Genomic DNA, 22,493 nt, shown 5'->3' with positions numbered 1-22,493 from the left:
GACTTCCATCAGCAATCTATGTGAGCCGTGGAAGCCAGTCACAGCATTTTCAGGTGGAGACATCTCTATATGGTATTCACACAGTGAGACGACTCACAACTGAAGAGATTCCGCAGCTTGACCATACAGTTCTATGGTGCACATCTGGAATGGAATCATGGATGCCATATGCCACTTACACTCTATACGGCCTCATTCACATCAGTATTTGTGCATCACTGCTTGTATGCCAAAACCAGGAGTAGAACTTACAGGGGGAAAAAAAAAATAAAATTTTTTTTTATTATATATATATATATATATATATATATATATATATATATATATATATATATATATATATATATATATATATATATATATATATATATATATATATATATATATATATATATATATATATATATTATATACACATACATACACACATATATTACACTAGAAGGTGGCCCGATTCTACGCATCGGGTATTCTAGAATTTACGTATTGTGTAGTTAATGTATGATTTTTGTTATATATATATATATATATGTATGTTGTTGTGTGTAGTTACCAAGTGTTTGTGTAGGGGCTGTACATGTTCTGGGTGTTGTCTGGGTGTGGCGGGGGGTGAGAGCGGTGTTGTATGTGTGTTGCGTTGTTTGTGGAGCGCTGTGTGTCTGTAGCGTTGTGTGTGTGTGTGTTGCGCGGTTTGTGTGGGTGTGGTGTGTTTTGGGGGAGGTATGTTTTGTGCAATGTGTGTGTGTTGCGTGATATGTGCGTATATTTATGTATGCCGCGGTGTTTGTGTGTTGGGTGTTGTGTGTGTGCAGCGTTGTCTGTGTGTGTGGGTGTCTGTGTACAGCGGTGTTTGTGGTTCCCAGTGTACAGCGGTGTTTGTGGTTCCCAGTGTGTGTGTGTCTGTGTGTGTGTGTCTGTGTGTGTGTGTGTGTGTGTGTGTGTGTGTGTGTGTGTGTGTGTGTGTGTGTGTGTGTGTGTGTGTGTGTGTTGGGGGGAGGCGTGCACCTCCCATCGTGCTCCATCCCCCATGCTGCGCACCCCCCCCATCGTGCTCCATCCGCCATGCTGCGCACTCCCAAACATGCTCCATCCGCCATGCTGCGCACTCCCAAACGTGCTCCATCCGCCATGCTGCGCAGTCCCAAACGTGCTCCATCCGCCATGCTGCGCACTCCCAAACGTGGTCCATCCGCCATGCTGCGCACTCCCAAACGTGCTCCATCCCCCATGCTGCGCACTCCCAAACGTGCTCCATCCCCCATGCTGCGCACCCCCCATCGTGCTCCATCCCCCATGCTGCACCAGCATCAGCCTCTCTGCCCCCAGCATCAGCCTCTCTCCTCCCAGCATCAGCCTCTCTCCTCCCAGCATCAGCCTCTCTCCTCCCAGCATCAGCCTCTCTGCTCCCAGCATCAGCCTCTCTCCTCCCAGCATCAGCCTCTCTGTCCCCAGCATCAGCCTCTCTGTCCCCAGCATCAGCCTCTCTTCTCTCAGCCTCCCTCTTCCCAGCCTTCCCCAGCATCAGCCTCCACCTCCCAGCCTCCCTCAGCATCAGCCTCCCCCAGCATCAGCCTCTCTCCTTCCAGCCTCCCCCAGCATCAGCCTCCCCCAGCATCAGCCTCTCTCCTCCCAGCCTCCCTCCTCCCAACCTCCCCCAGCATCAGCCTCCCCCTCCCAGCCTCCCCCAGCATCAGCCTCCCCCAGCATCAGCCTCCGCCTCCCAGCCTCCCCCAGCATCAGCCTCTGCCTCCCAGCCTCCCCCAGCATCAGCCTCTGCCTCCCAGCCTCCCCCAGCATCAGCCTCTGCCTCCCAGCCTCCCCCAGCATCAGCCTCTGCCTCCCAGCCTCCCCCAGCATCAGCCTCTGCCTCCCAGCCTCCCCCAGCATCAGCCTCTCTCCTCCCAGCCTCCCCCAGCATCAGCCTCTCTCCTCCCAGCCTCCCCCAGCATCAGCCTCTCTCCTCCCAGCATCAGCCTCTCTCCTCCCAGCCTCCCCCAGCATCAGCCTCTCTCCTCCCAGCCTCCCCCAGCATCAGCCTCTCTCCTCCCAGCCTTCCCCAGCATCAGCCTCTCTCCTCCCAGCCTTCCCCAGCATCAGCCTCTCTCCTCCCAGCCTCCCCCAGCATCAGCCTCTCTCCTCCCAGCCTCCCCCAGCATCAGCCTCTCTCCTCCCAGCCTCCCCTAGCATCAGCCTCCCCTCCCAGCCTCAGCCTCTCTCCTACCAGCCTCCCCCAGCATCAGACTCTCCCAGCATCAGCCTCTCTCCTTCCAGCCTCCCCCAGCATCAGCCTCTCTCATCCCAGCCACCCCCAGCATCAGCCTCCCCCAGCATCAGCCTCTCTCCTCCCAGCCTCCCCAAGCATCAGCCTACACCCTCCCAGCCTCCCCAAACATCAGCCTCCCCCAGCATCAGCCTCTCTCCTTCCAGCCTCCCCCAGCATCAGCCTCTCTCATCACAGCCACCCCCAGCATCAGCCTCCCCCAGCATCAGCCTACACCCTCCCAGCCTCCCCCAACATCAGCCTCCCCCAGCATCAGCCTCCCCCTCCCAGCCTTCCCCAGGATCAGCCTCTCTCCTCCCAGCCTCCTCCAGCACGCCGTGCTCCTCTGCCGACACTCACAGATCCGATCGCATACACTCACACACACCCACCCGATCGCATACACTCACACCCACCCGATGGCATACACTCACACCCACCCGATGGCATACACTCACACCCACCCGATGGCATACACTCACACCCACCCGATGGCATACACTCACACCCACCCGATCGCATACACTCACACACACTGACGATATTGCACATACGCGCTCACACTCACAACATCCGGAGATACCACATGCTTCTGGCCATGTGATCCTCCGGCAGGTCCTGGAAGCTCACAGCACAGTATCGCGGCCGAGAAGCAAGCGATATCTCCGGATGCTGTGAGTATGTGGATGCGATCTGATGTGTGTGTGTGAGGTGTGTGTGAGAGTGAGTGTGATCTGATGTGTGTGTGTGTGTGTGTGTCTGTTATGTGTGTGCGTGTGGATGTTCCGCCGCTGCAGGACCTTGATGCGCTGGTAACTATGCTACCATGGTTACCAGCGCATCACGTCCCCCACTCGCACGGGAGCCCACACCAGCATACGGCGGCAAACCCCAGCAATGCGAGGGTTTGTGTCGGCTGGGTTGGCGGCGTATGCTGGTGTGGGCTCCCGGGGGTACAGTACTCACCTAGGAGTCGTGTCTCCTTGTCAGTTCGGGGGATGTGTGCGGGGGGCGGGGCCAGAGCGAGCGTGCATTGCGTGAGGGGGGGCGGGGCGTGGCCGAGTTGCCAATACGTGCAGGGTGTCGGGGCGAGAGGACAATCCGTGTGGGGGCGGAGCCTGTGCGAGCGGCCGGCCAATCCGTGTGGGGGGGGGAGCCAGGGCGAGCGACCAATCCGTGCGGGGGGGCGGGGTCATGGCGAGGACAGCGGCCAATCCGCTTTGTGTCACCGTAAGGATACAATTTTGGAGCAAGACAGACAGACAGACAGAATAAGGCAATTATAAAAATATAGATATACATACATACATACATACATACATACATAGTATATTATATATATATATATATATATATATATATATATATATATATATATATATATATATATATATATATATATATATATATATATATATATATATATATATACTATATATATAATACATATATATATATATAATATATATATATATATTTATTTATTTTTTTTTGGGGGGGGGAGGGTTTTTTTTTTGGGGGGGAAAATATGAAAGTAATCACCGGCACTGCATGAAAGGTACTGGAGCCGCTGGTAGCGAGATGGCACTGTGAGATGGCCAGCTGAGTATTAATTAGGCAGACAGGACTTGTTAGAGCTACTGCACTGCCTAATACAGACCGCGATAGATTTCAACACTTAACAGGCACCACCATACAGAATGGAAGGGGGTATAGGATTCTGAAAAAAAAGTGTTATACATAAAAATACAAAGTGCAATAATGGTGAGTACGTCTATCTATGTAGTACTAGCAGTTCCAGCATTGAAGATGTAGTAAATCTACCTCCCCGCTCAATTGTGGAGCAGTTCTACCCCAATGTGACTACAAATCAAATATATGAAGTGTAGTCTCCATAAGATAAATAGGTTATTAATAATCATGGATGGCATAATGAACAGGATTCATAATAATTGTGTCATGGAACATATGATAGCCAGGCGAATAGGAACTCTAACGAAATTCCCAAATGGTTTCAGTTTTCCAATTATACGTGTTAGCGAGAATATCTGTAGGAGGGTTTAATGGTGTAAATAGCGATACCCAGGTCGAGCCTCGAGTGGACGGGAATAACCCTGTATTGTGTCATGTTCTAGTATGGTGAAAGGGATGAATCCCAGATTCGCAATGTGTGATCTGATCCAATCATTTGGTACGTCCTTTTAGCTCTTTTCCCTTTTCTCCTCTTCCCTTCTCTTATCCTTTTCTTCCATTACCTTTAAATTTGTGTTCGGTTTCTAAGGAGTGTTTAACTCAGGGGTCTCAAACACGCGGCCCGTCAGGCTGCTTCGTGCGGCCCGTCTCGTGCCCCTGTTCACTATCGCGGCCGGTGCAGGGGCCGCAGCCACTGTCTGCACTTTGTCAGATGAGTGTTTTGCCGGCGCTGCGTTCTCAGAGACAAGGACTGTGCGCGCGCAGCGCCGGCAAAACAACCATCTGATCTGACATAAATCGCTGCCAGGGGCTGCGGTCCCTGCACCTGCCGCGATAGTCACCGGGGGCACGGGCCTGCAGACAGCAAGAAGCAGATGAAGAGCCGAGGGAGCGCGGGACAGGTGAAAAGAAAGGTGTTTTTTTATTTTTTGTGTATGTGAAGGACGGCACATTAACCCCTTAGCGACCTATGGCGTACTGGGTACATCATGGCTCCCTGGTACTTAAGGATCCATGACATACCCAGTACGTCATAGCGAAATCGCAGCCCCGTTGGCTGCGATCGCTGTTTGCATTGCAAATAGCAACTACCTTAGATTCGGGGAGGAGGGGACCTCAGGAAGGGTGGTGTCTCCTCCCCGGACCTACGGAGGTTGTGATTGGCTGACGAACGCCGCACAGCCAATCACAGCCACTGTAATGTTCCAGCCATTGAAAATGGCTGTAACATTGAAATCAAGCCATGATCAGTGCAGCTGTAGCACCGATCATTGGCTGGAGCTGGGTGACCTGTGTTTCACCCACCCCCAGCTCTGATTGGAGAGACCGGCCTTGTGACCGATCTGTCCAATCACTGTGGATCTGGGGCCAGAGACCGCCCCCTCAGCTTCACTCAGGAATCTGTGGGTGGAAGGCGAGAACGATCGGTAAATTATCACCTTTCACCCGCTGCCACTGCCCCCACCACCCATTACTACAGGATGGGGACATTACTATAGAATGGGGACAAGGTGGGCACAAGTCTATAGGATGGGGACAAGGTGGGCACATGACTATAGGATGGGGGACAAGGTAGGCACATGACTATAGCATGGGGACAAGGTGGGCACATGACTATAGGATGGGGACAAGGTGGGCACATGTCTATAGGATGGGGACAAGGTAGGCACATGACTACAGAATAGGGACAAGGTGGGCACATGTCTATAGGATGGGGACAAGGTAGGCACATGACTACAGAATAGGGACAAGGTGGGCACATGACTATAGGATGGGGGACAAGGTAGGCACATGTCTATAGGATGGGGACAAGGTGGGCACATGTCTATAGGATGGAGGACAAGGTAGGCACATGACTATAGCATGGGAACAAGGTGGGCACATGACTATAGGATGGGGACAAGGTGGGCACATGTCTATAGGATGGGGACAAGGTGGGCACATGACTACAGAATAGGGACAAGGTGGGCACATGTCTATAGGATGGGGACAAGGTAGGCACATGACTACAGAATAGGGACAAGGTGGGCACATGACTATAGGATGGGGGACAAGGTAGGCACATGTCTATAGGATGGGGACAAGGTGGGCACATGTCTATAGGATGGAGGACAAGGTAGGCACATGACTATAGCATGGGAACAAGGTGGGCACATGACTATAGGATGGGGGACAAGGTAGGCACATGACTACAGAATAGGGACAAGGAAGGCACATGACTAGAATAGGGACAAGGTGGGCACATGACTATAGGATGGGGACATTACAAGGATGGGCATAATACTATTGGATGGGGACATTACTATAGAATAGGGACAAGGCTGGGGTCATTACTATAGGATGGGGACAAGGTGGGCACATTACTATAGGATAGGGAACATTACTAAAAGATGTTGGCCAAAATTTCTGTATAGTGATAATTGTAACACTATTAGTTACAAGAAAGGGATCAAATGTAAAAAAAACCAAAATAAGGCACTTATTTTGACTTTTTTTTAACATCAAATTTTTATTTTTTTTTAGATTTAACCAAAGAATGTGCACATTTGTTATAATAAACAAGTGAAAAATGTTGAAAATCAGTCATCCAAAGGTGTGTAAAAAAAAATATATGGTACCAATAAAAATGTCACTTTGTCCTGCAAATAATGCGGCCCCCCAAATTATTTTTTTCCTCGGTGCGGCCCAAACACCCAGCCAAGTTTGAGACCCCTGGTTTAACTGGTACACAACCGTTGAAGAATTGGAAGCGATTGTTTACATGACAAGAATTGTACTTCTCACATGGTTTCAAATCAACATGTACAAACAAATAAAAGCTTATGTTAAAAAAAATAATCATGGATCACAATATAGACATTATTATAGTGAATGGTAGGAACTGTTAGAGAGAACCAACACAAATCAATCTATACACTTACATATGCAAGTACAGCACACTCTTTCCTAGTAGTCATTGACGTCACCGGTCGGGGCGTCCTGTACAACCCTGCGTGCCATAGACATCAGGAGTAACTAACCTTCCAGGACATGGCACAGACCGGCTGTCCACTAGTACATACAAATATATAATAGGATAGAACTGCACCACAATTGATCGAGCAGGTAGATTTACTAAATTGTCAATGATGGAACCACTGGTACTACATATAGTGCCTTGCGAAAGTATTCGGCCCCATTAAATTTTTCAGCCTTTTCCCACATTTCAGGTTTCAAACATAAAGATAAAAATTTTAAATTTTATGGTGAAGAATCAACAACAAATAGAACACAATTTTGAAGGTGACTGATATTTATTGGTTATTTTAAATTTTTGTAAAAAATTAAAAAACTGAAAATTGGGACGTGCAATATTATTCGTCCCCTTTAAGTGAGTACACTGTAGCGCCACCTTTTGCTGCGATTACAGCTGCAAGTCGCTTGGGGTATGTCTCTATCAGTTTTGCACATCGAGAGACGGAAATTCTTGCCCATTCTTCCTTTGCAAACAGCTCGAGCTGAGTGAGGTTGGATGGAGAGTGTTTGTGAAGAGCAGTTTTCAGCTCTTTCCACAGATTCTCGATTGGATTCAGGTCTGGACTGTGACTTGGCCATTCTAACACCTGGATACGTTTGATTATGAACCATTCCATTGTAGATTTTGCTTTATGTTTGGGACCATTGTCTTGTTGAAAGACAAATCTCCATCCCAGTCTTGAGTCTTTTGCAGACTGTATAATATAGAAGAAACTCCAGCTTATCATATAGCTCTGTGCAGCACGACTAGGCGTGCTCGTGATCCTTCAGAAGGCCAGGCTGTAGTCAGTCATAGTAGAGAAAGGGTTGGATCCAGCATTAAATTCTATGGTTAAAAAATTCCACTTTATTGAAAAATAAGTATAAAAATATACAAAAGACATATATATTAGCAGAGGGATGGGGCAGAGTGCATGAAACACCTTACGCGTTTCGGACTGTGAATTTAAAGCAGTCCTTAGTCATAGGTGCTTATGCCAAGAAAAATCGCATGTTATATGCTCAAGGGTAAGATTCACAAGAGGTTTAGGGAACGCCCCTCTGTGGAGAGGGGAGAGGAACATAACACCTGACAAATTAGTAGGAACATCATGCAAAGCGTAGAAGAGTACAAATCTATATAGAGAAAAACACATATATTGGAATATAAGACCGTACTGCTCCAAGAATATTATGCAGGTTGAATCAAATGGCACTCCCACACGTCAGAAAAAAAAAAAAAAAAAGAGTAAGGCACATAGATGCAGATATAGCATCGTAAATATTATGCATTTACAGTTAGGTCCAGAAATATTTGGACAGTGGCATAATTTTCGCGAGTTGGGCTCTGCATGCCACCACATTGGATTTAAAATGAAACCTCTACAACAGAATTCAAGTGCAGATTGTAACGTTTAATTTGAAGGTTTGAACAAAAATATCTGATAGAAATTGTAGGAATTGTACACATTTCTTTACAAACACTCCACATTTTAGGAGGTCAAAAGTAATTGGACAAATAAACCAAACCCAAACAAAATATTTTTATTTTCAATATTTTGTTGCGAATCCTTTGGAGGCAATCACTGCCTTAAGTCTGGAACCCATGGACATCACCAAACGCTGGGTTTCCTCCTTCTTAATGCTTTGCCAGGCCTTTACAGCCGCAGCCTTCAGGTCTTGCTTGTTTGTGGGTCTTTCCGTCTTAAGTCTGGATTTGAGCAAGTGAAATGCATGCTCAATTGGGTTAAGATCTGGTGATTGACTTGGCCATTGCAGAATGTTCCACTTTTTAGCACTCATGAACTCCTGGGTAGCTTTGGCTGTATGCTTGGGGTCATTGTCCATCTGTACTATGAAGCGCCGTCCGATCAACTTTGCGGCATTTGGCTGAATCTGGGCTGAAAGTATATCCCGGTACACTTCAGAATTCATCCGGCTACTCTTGTCTGCTGTTATGTCATCAATAAACACAAGTGACCCAGTGCCATTGAAAGCCATGCATGCCCATGCCATCACGTTGCCTCCACCATGTTTTACAGAGGATGTGGTGTGCCTTGGATCATGTGCCGTTCCCTTTCTTCTCCAAACTTTTTTCTTCCCATCATTCTGGTACAGGTTGATCTTTGTCTCATCTGTCCATAGAATACTTTTCCAGAACTGAGCTGGCTTCATGAGGTGTTTTTCAGCAAATTTAACTCTGGCCTGTCTATTTTTGGAATTGATGAATGGTTTGCATCTAGATGTGAACCCTTTGTATTTACTTTCATGGAGTCTTCTCTTTACTGTTGACTTAGAGACAGATACACCTACTTCACTGAGAGTGTTCTGGACTTCAGTTGATGTTGTGAACGGGTTCTTCTTCACCAAAGAAAGTATGCGGCGATCATCCACCACTGTTGTCATCCGTGGACGCCCAGGCCTTTTTGAGTTCCCAAGCTCACCAGTCAATTCCTTTTTTCTCAGAATGTACCCGACTGTTGATTTTGCTACTCCAAGCATGTCTGCTATCTCTCTGATGGATTTTTTCTTTTTTTTTCAGCCTCAGGATGTTCTGCTTCACCTCAATTGAGAGTTCCTTAGACCGCATGTTGTCTGGTCACAGCAACAGCTTCCAAATGCAAAACCACACACCTGTAATCAACCCCAGACCTTTTAACTACTTCATTGATTACAGGTTAACGAGGGAGACGCCTTCAGAGTTAATTGCAGCCCTTAGAGTCCCTTGTCCAATTACTTTTGGTCCCTTGAAAAAGAGGAGGCTATGCATTACAGAGCTATGATTCCTAAACCCTTTCTCCGATTTGGATGTGAAAACTCTCATATTGCAGCTGGGAGTGTGCACTTTCAGCCCATATTATATATATAATTGTATTTCTGAACATGTTTTTGTAAACAGCTAAAATAACAAAACTTGTGTCACTGTCCAAATATTTCTGGACCTAACTGTATATTTGTATATATGTTTTATGTAGTTGCATCATATCAATATTGTAAAAAAATATGTATGTGTGTGTATACTTATGTGATAAAGGCTGTGACATACTGTCAATGGTTGTAGATTTCATGCGTGTAAAAAAAAAAAAAAATCGCATGTGCGCAATTTAGTAGTTATGATTGCATGCAGTAAAAATCGCGTGTACGCAATATGTATGTTTATGTACGTATGTAACCCATTGCATCATATGGATATCGCAAATATATGCATATGTATATACTGGTATAATAAGGGCTATGACATACATACTACTGATGGTTATATATTTGTTTCATGCGCAATATGGAGTAGGATAATGTAATATAGGAGCTTCTGAAACCAGTCACTGCCATCTATGCATATACATGAAAAATTTTAACATTCACAGATGATGAGCACAAAAAATATAATATTGCCTCATTTATAAATTGTGCTACAACATATGTCGTATATCGTGTAACTTGCACAACATGCAGCAAACGTTATATTGGATGTACATCACGTAATCTACGCAAACGCATATCCGAACATTTGAACATCACAATTAATACAGCGTCAGGCCAAATTACCAAACCCAGAGCTATGTTCAGGTCTCACTAAGCATTTTTATGAAATACACAATGGTGACTTTTCAACTCTTGAGATCATTGGCATAGAAAGAGTTAACCACCCTCACCGAGGCGGTGACTGGTTTCAGAAGCTCCTATATACAGAAGCTAAATGGATTTTAAAATTAAAAACGCACGTTTCCCTAAAGGTTTGAACTACCGCTCAGATTTGAGATATATCCTATAATCCGACAATAAAAATATACTATATTTTATAGACATTATCATGCTCCATATTGCGCACACGCGATTTCTATCACATGTAATAAGTATATAATTATCGACTGTATATTATAGCCCTTATCACACCAGTATACACGTTTTTCGCGTTTTTCATGCGATGTAATCACACATAAGCATGTAAACATACATCTTGAAACCTTTATTAAATATAACTACTAATACCGCAAATTGCGCACATGCGATTTCTAACGCATGAAATCACACATTACTAAATACCGCATATTGCACACATGCGATTTCTAACGCATACTACTAATGCCTACTAATTTGTCAGCTGTGATGTTCCTCTCCCCTCTCCACAGAGGGGCGTTCCCTAAACCTCTTGTGAATCTTACCCTTGAGCATATAACATGCGATTTTTCTTGGCATAAGCACCTATGACTAAGGACTGCTTTAAATTCACCGTCCGAAACGCGTAAGGCGTTTCATGCACTCTGCCCCATCCCTCTGCTAATATATATGTCTTTTGTATATTTTTATACTTATTTTTCAATAAAGTGGAATTTTATGACCATGGAATTTGATGCTGAATCCAACCCTTTCTCTCTTTTGCAGACTCCAACACGTTTTCCTCAAGAATGGTCCTGTATTTGGCTCCATTCATCTTCCCATCAATTTAAACCATCTTCCCTGTCCCTGCTGAAGAAAAGCAGGCCCAAACCATGATGCTGCCACCACCATGTATGACAGTGGGGATGATGTGTTCAGGATGATGATCTGTGCTGCTTTCACGCCAAACATACCGTTTGACATTGTGCCCAAAAAGTACAATTTTGGTTTCATCTGACCAGAGCACCTTCTTCCACATGTTTGGTGTGTCTCCCAGGTGGCTTGTGGCAAACTTTAAACAACACTTTTTATGGATCTCTTTGAGAAATGGCTTTCTTCTTGCCACTCTTCCATAAAGGCCAGATTTGTGCAGTGTACGACTGATTGTTGTCCAATGGACAGACTCTCCCGCCTCAGCTGTAGATCTCTGCAGTTCATCCAGAGTGATCATGGGCCTCTTGGTTGCATCTCTGATCAGTCTTCTCCTTGTTTGAGATGACATTTTTGAGGGACGGCCGGGTCTTGGTAGATTTGCAGTGGTATGATACTCCTTCCATTTCAATATGATCACTTGCACAGTGCTTCTTGGGATGTTTAAAGTTTTAGAAATCTTTTTACAACCAAATCCAGCTTTAAACTTCTCCACAACAGTATCACGGACCTGCCGGTGTGTTCCTTGGTCTTTATGATGCTCTCTGTGCTTTAAACAGAAAGCTAAGGCTATCACAGAGCAGGTGCATTTATATGGAGACTTCATTACACACAGATGGATTATATTTATTAACATAGTCATTTAGGACAACATTGGATCATTCAGAGATCCTAAATGAACTTCTGGAGTGAGTTTGCTGCACTGAAAGTAAAGGGGACGAATAATATTGCACGCCCTAATTTTCAGTTTTTTATTTTTTACAAAAGTTTAAAATAAACAAATATCGTTCAACTTCACAATTGTGTCTCATCTGTTGATTCTTCACCATAAAACTTAATTTTTTTTATCCTTATGTTTGAAGTCTGAAATGTGGGAAAAGGATGAAAAATTCAAGGGGGCCGAATACCTTCGCAAGGCACTGTAGGAAAAAATGCACTCACCACTGTGTGTGTGTGTGTGTGTGTGTGTGTGTGTGTGTGTGTGTGTGTGTGTGTGTATTTTTATTTTTTTTTTCAGCATCCTACACCTGCCCTTTCTGTATGGTGGCGCCTGTTAAGTTTTAATCCAAGGACTGTTGACAGCCATCTATTGTAGTTCGTATTACGCCTCTTTCACATGTCCGTGCAAAAACACTAACGTTTTGCACGTTGCATGGTGAAGGTACTGTGTGTGTGTGTGTGTGTGTGTGTGTGTGTGTGTGTGTGTGTGTGTGTGTGTGTGTGTGTGTATGTGTGTGTATGTGTGTGTTTTACATGTGACATCCGGATAGCACACGGACAGCATTAGTTAAGACTTATTTGTCTCCAGCGCTCTGCTGTATGCCATGTTGCTTTTGCTTCTGGGTCCGCGCTAAGTGCAGTGAATATGCAATGAGCATAATGTGTGGGCCCGGAAGCAACAATAGCGCCGGAGACAAGTAAGTATATAAATTCTTTATTTTTATGTGACACGTTTTCTCTGGTACATGTCACACTGACATCCGTGTGCGGTCCGTGTGACACCCGTGCTGCCAGGAAAAAAAACAGACATGTTGCCGTGTGGCACACAATGACAAGCGTGTGCTCTACACGGACACACGGTCCACGTCGAAACACGGACATGTGCTCTAACCCATTGATTTTAATGTGTCTACGTGTGTCCAAGTCTCCGGAAAACAGACGCCACATGTACCAAAGACACGGATGTGTGAAGGAGGCCTTAGAAAGCGTGGCAGCTCTAAAATCCTGTCTGCCTAAAAACCATAATTGAAAGGTTGACACATTTTCTGTGTTTTGGCAACAAATACTGCTGAAATACTGATTAAAAATACTGGCATGTGAATGAAGCCTTATAGTGATAAATTGCTCGCAAGAGTAACAGCATTTATTAACAACACTGAATGCAAGCCGCCTTCTGCAACTGTATCGACACTTGCTTTTTAGGTGGGAGTGCAAAGTGGTGCAAATTTGGGACGGCTTTGCAATAATCTAATATATACAAGCATCGCTTTTCTTATTGGTGCCAAAGTACACCGTATTACATAATCTGTCTAATATAGACCGAAAATTTTAATTGTGAAATCCAGAAAAATATTTTCTTCAATACCATAAGACGTGCTCCTAGTGACGGGTACCCAACGCACCATTACACACACATCTTTATTTTTCTTTTGAAAAAATTTTTTATTTAATTTTTTTCTAGGCATTTCTCTTTTTTAATTGTTGCCCGGATTGGATTTGTGACAATGTATTTACTATATTTTAATATAAAGTTATATTGATATTAGGAAGTGTTTTGATGTACAATACTATACGTTAATAAATTGTATGATCACAACACCTTGAAAGCCGGCAAATATTTATTTCTATTATGCACTGGAAATGGTTGGTATAATTCCTATTAACTGTTATCAAGCTACCATTCTTTGATGATGCTGAAGTGCACATCCTAAATTGCTAATGAAAATTACAACTGAGAGGTAATGTACTTATAGGTCAGACAATGTCCACCATTCCCTCCACAGGTTTCACCGGACACCTGGCTTCATCAGGGGCTATAGAGCAAAAGTAGTCATATCTGGTTACATAAGGATAGCAGAAAAAAAATATTCAAATATGGTGACTAAACCTATTACCTTTCAAATGTTTTAGCTTAGTAACCAATGTCCTATAATTTTTTTTATAGCCTGTAGCACTGAGGATAAGATGCTGCATGTCAGATCTCTTGCAACGTATTCCTTTGTATTGTGTGCTTGACTAGGGAGAGGGAGACTAGAAGAAGCTTTACGTATTTCATTTGGAGTTGTTTTTCAACAAAGGCCAAAAATTAGCAATTTAGAGACAATAAAACTGTAGAAGCAACTAAAATATTGCCATTTTCCCCCCTTAAATATATGTTACAACCATTCTGAAGAGGATCTCCTATTACCTCACATCTTTGCCAACAGTCATGGCAGCAATGACCTTCTTCACGGCTTCCTTGCGCTTCTCTTTCTTTTCATTATTTAATTCGGCTTTCAATTCGAAGATCTCTCCTAAAATCAGACAGGTTAAATACAATATGTACATAAGCAATATATACAGGGCAAGATCAGACACTTTCTCGGGAAGAGAAGGACATAAAGGAAGAACTATTTACAGCAGAACCTAGATTTGATTCATTTGGAAAGCACAGAAAGCAATAAAGCGACCTGTAAGGTGGGAGTCAACTATGCCAACGACAGTTAAGGCCCCGTTACACGCAACAACATCGCTAACGAGATATCGTTGGGGTCACGGAATTAGTGACGCACATCCGGACTAGTTAGCGACGTCGTTGCGTGTGACACGTATAAGCGACCGCTAACAATGCAAAATACTTACCAAATCGTTATGTTGTCCATTTCCAAAATATCGCTGCTGCTTTTGGACGCAGGTTGTTCGTCTTTCCAGAGGCAGAACACATCGCTACGTGTGACACCCCAGGAACGACGAACAACACGGTACCTACGTCCTCCGGCAACGAGGTGGGCGTGACTTTCATGAGGCTGCTCTCCGCCCCTCTGCTTCTATTGGACGCCTGCCGTGTGACGTCGCACAAACTGCCCTCTTAGAAAAGAGGCTGTTTGCAGGCCACAGCGACGTCGCTAGGAAGGAAAGTATGTGTGATGGGTGCTAGCGATATTGTGCGCCACGGGCAGCGATTTGCCAGTGACGCACAAACGCCGGGGGCAGACGCTAGCGATATCGCTGCGTGTAAAGCAGCCTTTAGGCTATGTATACACATTATGTGTTTTTCCTTGCCGATTTTAAATCAATACTGCAAGGAAAAAGCATCCCAGCAAAGTCTATGAGAATCCTGACTTGCTGTGCACATGAGCTTTTTACCTTGCAGATTTTGTTGCCGAAAAAAAAGCATCTTGTCAATTGTTTCTGGGTTTCTATAATCCCCTGCAGAGCTTTATCACTACAGTGGATTATATCACAGCACTTCGCCTGACACGCTTCAGCTCAGTTGGCCAGTGGGACATGCTTTATATGTGCAGAAAACCTGCACATAAAAAGCAACGTGTGCACATAGCCTCAGGGACTATTTAAAGGGAAACTTAAATTAGATTTCTATTTTTATACATGTTGGCATTCACATTCATTAAATATTCTCTAGATTGATGAGGGTCTCAGACCCAACCCCTAAACTCCATCTATCACTTAAAAATCACTTAGAAGAAGTGCAAAAATGCCAAGCTAAGCAGGCAGTATAGCAAAGATCCTGCACGAGCGTGCACAGAGTCCGCACATCACTATGTACATGCTCCGTTTAATCTTTTGAACAATAAGTAGGGGGTCTCTGAACCCAAACTTCCACCAGAAGGTTTAGTGGACTGAAAAAAGAAAAAAAAATTACCGTATTTTTCGGATTATAAGATTCACTTTTCCACCCACAAATTTAGGAGGAAAGTGAGTTGTGCATCTTATAATCTGAATGTAGCTTACCAGGGTGGTGGAGAGTGGTCGCAAGAAACCAGGGGAATGCTGCGGCGGCTGGTGCGGGGTCATCGGCGGCTGATGTGGAGTCTGCGGCAGCTGCAGCGGTTTTGCAATGTCTGCACGGGGTCTCCGGCGGCTGGACTGGCGCTGCAGGGCGGGTGGTGAGGACTTCAAATACCGCCGTCCAGAATCGGCGTGTGCACAGATGGAGCTCTCGGCTCAAGCTCTCATAAGCGCAAGCAACGGCTCCGGCCCATTGATCTCCCTCCAGCGGACTTCAGGAAAATAGAGCCCGGAGGTGGCGCTTGCGCAGATGAGATCTTGGTTTGCCATTGAGCCTAGAGCTCAATCTGCGCTGACTCCGGGCTCCATTTCTTTGAAGCAATCACCCCTCACCGCCTGCAGTAGCTGCCTCAGCACGGCAGCCTGAGCCTCCGCCGCAGCCCCAGCACAGCCTACAGTTTCTGGGACACCCACTGCCCCTGCCTCCTGTGACTTCTCCATCACCGCTACTGCCCCCTCCAGTAAGATACCGCTGGATTACAAGGCAGACCTCATTTTTTTTTTCACCTTTTCTTGCTCTGAATTTGGGGTGTGTCGTATAATTCGGTGCGTCTTATAAAATTACAAATACGGTATATAAATGACATTTAAAAAAAAAAAAAAAAAAAAAAAAAAAAAAAAAGGAAAAATTTTAAGAAGTTTATAGATCTGCTCATCAATTTCAAAATGCATGGTAGTATACAAAAAAAAAAAATGAATTACCACACCTTTCTTGTTTGTGGTGAAGTACTTTGAATCGGTCATGTTTGCACGTTTTTTTTGAGGCACCTACAGAAAAAAAAAAAGAAAAAAAAAAGACATTAGAATAAAAAAAGAGAATTTTGTTTACTTACCGTAAATTCTTTTTCTTATAGTTCCGACATGGGAGACCCAGACCATGGGTGTATAGCTAGCGACCTCCGGAGGACACACAAAGCACTACACTCAAACGTGTAGCTCCTCCCTCCTAGCATATACACCCCCTGGATGACAATCTACCCAGTTCAGTGCAAAAGCTGAAGGAGGACATCCACCCATAAGTAGAGATAGAGTAAAACTCGGCAAAACCAGAACTCTGTCTACTAACAACAGCCGTGAAGCACACGGAACAAAAACTGCCAACAGGCAACAGGGAGGGAGCTGGGTCTCCCATGTCGGAACTATAAGAAAAAGAATTTACGGTAAGTAAACAAAATTCTCTTTTTCTTTATCGTTCCTTATGGGAGACCCAGACCATGGGACGTTCCAAAGCAGTCCATGGGTGGGAAATAAACTAAACTGAGAAGTAGGCAAAACCTAACTTCACAAATGGGCGACAGCCGCCTGAAGGATGAGTCTGCCCAAGCTCGCATCTGCCGAAGCATGAGCATGCACTTGGTAGTGCTTAGAAAAAGTGTGCAGACTGGACCAAGTGGCAGCCTGACACACCTGCTGAGCCGTAGCCTGGTGCCTGAAAGCCCAGGAGGCACCGACAGCTCTGGTCGAGTGCGCCTTAATCCCCGACGGGGGAGGCACCTGAGAAGACTGGTAGGCATCGGATATGGCCGACCTAATCCAACGAGCTAGGGTCGGTTTAGAAGCCGAAAGGCCCTTGCGCTGACCCGTGGTTAGCACGAAAAGTGAGGTGCACCGCCGAAACACGGCGGTGCGAGACACATAGATGCGGAGCGCCCGCACCAAATCCAAGGTGTGCAACGCCTTCTCAAAGCGATGCACAGGGGCCGGACAAAGAGAGGGCAATGAAATGTCCTGGTTAAGGTGAAAGGAAGACACCACCTTAGGAAGAAAGTCCGGAGTCGGACGAAGAACCACCTTGTCTTGGTGAAACACCAAAAAGGGGGATTCCGAAGAAAGCGCAGCCAAATCGGAAACTCTCCTGAGAGAAGTTATGGCTACTAGAAAGACGACTTTCTGTGAAAGTCTGGACAAAGGAACCTCCCTGAGAGGCTCAAAAGGGGGTTTCTGTAAGGCCGTGAGGACCAAATTAAGGTCCCAGGGATCCAAGGGTCGTCGGTAAGGAGGAATGATGTGAGATGCGCCCTGCATGAAGGTGCGCACCTGAGCCAGTCGAGCGATACGCCGCTGGAACAATACCGACAAAGCCGACACCTGTCCCTTAAGGGAATTGAGGGACAGACCCAAGTGTAGACCTGACTGTAGAAAAGACAGGATGGTCGGCAAGGCGAACGGCCAAGGAGCATGGCCGGAAGAGCGACACCAGGACAGGAAAATTTTCCAAGTCCTATGATAAATCCTAGCCGAGGAAGACTTCAGAGCCTGAGTCATGGTGGAGATGACCTCAGAGGGAATGCCTGAAGCCGTCAGGATCCAGGACTCAAGAGCCACGCCGTCAATCTGAGAGCCGCAGAATTCTGGCGGAAGAACGGACCTTGAGAGAGAAGGTCTGGGCGGTCCGGGAGATGCCACGGGATCTCTACGGACAGGCGGAGCAAGTCTGGGTACCAGGCTCGCCTGGGCCAGTCCGGAGCAATGAGTATGACTCGACGGCCCTCCATTCGGATCTTGCGCAGAACCCTGGGCAAGAGCGCTAGAGGGGGAAACACATAGGCCAGACTGAACTGAGACCAATCCTGAACCAGTGCGTCTGCTGCGAAGGCTTGAGGATCGTGGGAGCGAGCCACGTAAACCGGAACCTTGTGGTTGTGCCGGGAAGCCATTAGATCTACTTCCGGAGTGCCCCACTTGCGGCAGATTGATCTGAACACTGACGGATGCAGGGCCCACTCGCCGCCGTCCACGGTTTGACGGCTGAGATAATCGGCCTCCCAGTTTTCCACGCCTGGGATGTGGACTGCGGATATGGTGGACTTTGAGTCCTCCGTCCACTGGAGGATTCGTTGAACCTCCAACATCGCCAGACGGCTGTGAGTTCCGCCCTGGTGATTGATGTAGGCAACCGCTGTCGCGTTGTCCGACTGAACCCGAATGTGCTTGCCCGCCAGTAGGTGGTGAAAGTCTAGAAGAGCTAGAAACACAGCTCTGATCTCCAGCACATTGATCGGGAGGGCTGATTCGGACGGAGTCCAAGTGCCCTGTGCTCGGTGATGGAGAAACACCGCTCCCCAACCGGAGAGACTGGCATCCGTGGTGAGAATCACCCAGGACGGAGTCAGGAAGGACCGCCCCTGTGACAGGGAGAGGGGCTGAAGCCACCACTGAAGGGAGTTCCTGGCCTGTGATGACAGAGCCACTAGCCTGTCCAAAGAAGAGATCCGCTTGTCCCAACAGCGGAGAATGTCCAGCTGCAAGGGACGCAGATGGAACTGGGCAAAGGGAACCGCTTCCATGGACGCCACCATCTGACCCAGCACCTGCATGAGGCGTCTGAGGGAATGACGGCGGTGCCTCAGCAGAGAGCGCACCGCCAGACGAAGGGACTGCTGTTTGACTAAGGGCAACTTGACAAGTGCCGGCAGAGTCTCGAATTGCATCCCTAGGTACAAGAGTACCTGGGTCGGGGTCAGAGTCGACTTGGGGAGGTTGACAAGCCACCCGAACTGAATTAGCGTGGCGACAGTGAGAGAGACACTCCGTTGGCAGTCTACACTGGATGAGGCCTTGACTAGAAGGTCGTCCAGGTAAGGAATCACTGCCAAACCCTGGAGGTGCAGGATAGCAACCACTGCTGCCATGACCTTGGTGAACACTCGGGGGGCCGTGGCTAAGCCAAAGGGAAGAGCCACGAACTGGAAATGTTCCTCTCCGATCGCAAAGCGTAGCCAACGCTGGTGTGAAACCGCAATAGGCACATGCAGATAGGCATCTCTGATGTCGATGGATGCGAGAAAATCTCCCTGGGTCATTGAGGCAATGACCGATCTTAGAGATTCCATGCGAAAGTGCCGCACCTGAACATGCTTGTTGAGAAGCTTGAGATCCAGGATGGGCCGGGAGGAACCGTCCTTTTTGGGAACTAGAAAGAGGTTTGAGTAGAAACCTCTGAACCGTTCCCGGGCGGGGACCGGAACAATTACACCGTTGGTCTGCAGGGATGCCACGGCCTGAGCGAAGGCGGCGGCTTTGGAGCAGGGGGGGATGGACAGAAAAAATCTGTTTGGCGGGCTGGAAGAAAAAGGTATCCTGTAGCCGTGGGTGATGATATCCCGCACCCACTGATCGGAGACGTGTTGCAACCACACGTCGCCAAAGTGGGAGAGCCTGCCCCCGACCAAGGACGTTGCTGGCGCGGCCAGATAGTCACGAGGAGGCTGCCTTGGTGGCAGCGGCTCCTCCGGTCTTTTGAGGACGCGGCTTTGCGCGCCAGTTGGATTTACGATCCTTGGCGGTAGTGGACGAGACCGTGGGCTTAGAGGATGACCAGTTAGAGGAACGAAAGGAACGAAACCTCGATTGGTTCCTGCCCTGGGTAGGTTTCTTGGGTTTAGCTTGTGGCAAGGAAGTACTCTTTCCGCCAGTAGCCTCCTTAATTATGTCATCCAGCTGTTCCCCAAACAGCCGTGACCCAGTAAAAGGGAGACTCGCAAGGTACTTCTTAGAGGAAGCGTCCGCTTTCCACTCTCGAAGCCACAAGATCCTGCGGATCGCGAGGGAATTAGCGGAGGCCACTGCCGTGCGGTGAGAAGCTTCCAGGACGGCAGACATGGCGTAGGATGCAAAAGCTGAAGCTCGGGCGGTTAACGCATCCATCTCAGGAATAGAGTCTCTGGAGAGGGAATGAATCTCCGCCAGAGAGGCAGAGATAGCCTTAAGAGCCCACACCGCCGCAAAAGACGGAGAGAAGGAGGCTCCTGCCGCCTCAAATACAGACTTGGCCAGAAGGTCAACCTGGCGGTCAGTGGGATCCTTAAGAGAAGTGCCGTCGGCCACCGCAACTACTGTGCGGGCTGAGATTCTGGACACTGGAGGGTCTACCTTTGGGGACTGGGCCCAGTCCTTAACCACCTCCGGTGGAAACGGGAAACGGTCATCTGAACTACGTTTCGGAAAACGTTTGCCAGGACAGGCCCTTGGCTTGTTAACAGTGGTCTGAAAGCTGGAGTGGTTAAAAAACATACTCCTAGGCTTCTTAGGAGAGGTAAACTGGTGTACCTCTACCAGAGAGGGTTGATCCTCTGACTCCTGTGGGTTAAGGTTCAGAACGGAGTTAATGGACGCAATCAAGTCACTAACGTCCGCATCGCCCTCAGACAAGTCAATGGGGTACATAGAGGCAGAGTCTGAGCCCACAGTAAATGAATCATCCTCGCCCTGCACCTCGGCTTGTGAATCAGAGCCGTGGGACGAGGAAGGAGGAGGGTCCGTGCGTCTCCGTTTGGGGGGACGGGGTCCAAGGACATGCTCTGAGGGCTCTGCAGAGCTCTGAGCAGCAGAGACACCCTGAGAGGGGGGCTGAGAGGGAGGCTGATGCATAGACAGCAGCGTCTGAGACAGCTGCCCCATGGAATCGGCAAACGACTTGGAAAGAGCCTGTGTAAAGGATGCTACCCAAGCCGGGGGTTCAGCCACCGGGACCGAAGCAGCCGGAGGGACCCCTGCGGAGGCTCCAGGCTGAGACACAACCATATTAGCACAGTTATCACAATGTGGGTACGTGCTAGGCTCTGGCAGAATTAGCTTGCAAGCAGTGCATATAGCATACATGTTTGCAGCCTTGCTCCTAGTGACAGACATGCTGCTGTGGAGGAAGCTCTGCAGCCAAAACACACTCCTGTAGAAAGCCTGAGTGTATAAAAATCCACAACCATAGGTTGTGGCTTACCAGCCCTGTTCTCTGTGTGTCCTCCGGATTTCACCGCTCCCCTGTAAAGTGACAGCTTCCAAAAAGTATGCAGCAGTAGCATCCAGCGCTTCTCAGTGATAAAAACGCTGAGAAAATGGCGGTGGGAGAAGGAGGGGGGCGTGTATAAGCCCAGGAGCGGGAAAAAACAGAGGCCAGAGAGACACAGGGGGGTAGACAGAGGAGGGGACATCCCCCCACAGGGGAGTGCCCTCCGCTCTGCTGGCCGGGCGGTGGGCGTCGCTGTATGCAAAACATACAGAAGAAGCCAAAAACGAAACTAGGCCCAAACTGAAGCCGGGGCCTAGATTTTAAAGTGCGGCCGACGAGCAGGCACCGTCGGCGCGGTTCTCATGGGAAATTCCCAGAACCGGCCGAAATTAACAGTAACGCTAAAGCACATACTGCCCCCATAATAAAAGTACCCGGGACCCCTGAAAAAACGTCTCAATACTTAGCTTTGAGACGCAGGGCCATGTCCCTGAATGGGGGTTAACGCTCCTTCCAGCAGGGACCAGACAGGGCTGTGGATGGAGCCGGCCTCCTGCAAGCAGAGAGGACCGTGGAGGCTCCCACTTCAAACAGAGCCTCGACAGAGGATGCGAAGGAGCTCGGCATGTGAAGGCTCCAGCCTTATTAAAATCAACCTTAACAGCACCCCGCAGAGTGGAGCGTGAAGGGACATGCCGGGAGTCCAGACTGGACCCGCTTTTCTTCCAAATCTTTAAAACATTAAAATAAAATTGAAAAAAATATGAGGAAATAAAAGTGTGT

General features: G+C 47.3%; 1 protein-coding gene across 2 annotated transcripts in view; it reads right to left on the bottom strand.

Annotated features, from left to right (window-relative positions):
* The window catches only part of AP2B1 (adaptor related protein complex 2 subunit beta 1), a 202,989-nt gene that overhangs the window by 157,144 nt on the left and 23,352 nt on the right, over positions 1–22,493 (bottom strand). For both annotated transcript variants that reach the window (XM_075336254.1, XM_075336255.1), the window contains exons 2-3: positions 16,690–16,750; positions 14,382–14,487 (exon numbers count right to left, since the gene is read on the bottom strand). In XM_075336254.1, the coding sequence (XP_075192369.1) occupies positions 14,382–14,487; positions 16,690–16,726 (143 nt within the window). In that variant the 5' untranslated portion in view covers positions 16,727–16,750. The remainder of the gene's footprint in view (positions 1–14,381; positions 14,488–16,689; positions 16,751–22,493) is intronic.

Source organism: Anomaloglossus baeobatrachus, chromosome 2 (genome assembly GCF_048569485.1).
Source record: "Anomaloglossus baeobatrachus isolate aAnoBae1 chromosome 2, aAnoBae1.hap1, whole genome shotgun sequence".
Classification (NCBI taxonomy): Eukaryota; Metazoa; Chordata; class Amphibia; order Anura; family Aromobatidae; genus Anomaloglossus; species Anomaloglossus baeobatrachus.
The sequence above is the reverse complement of the archived record's forward strand: the minus strand, read 5'-3'. Positions and strand labels throughout refer to the sequence as shown.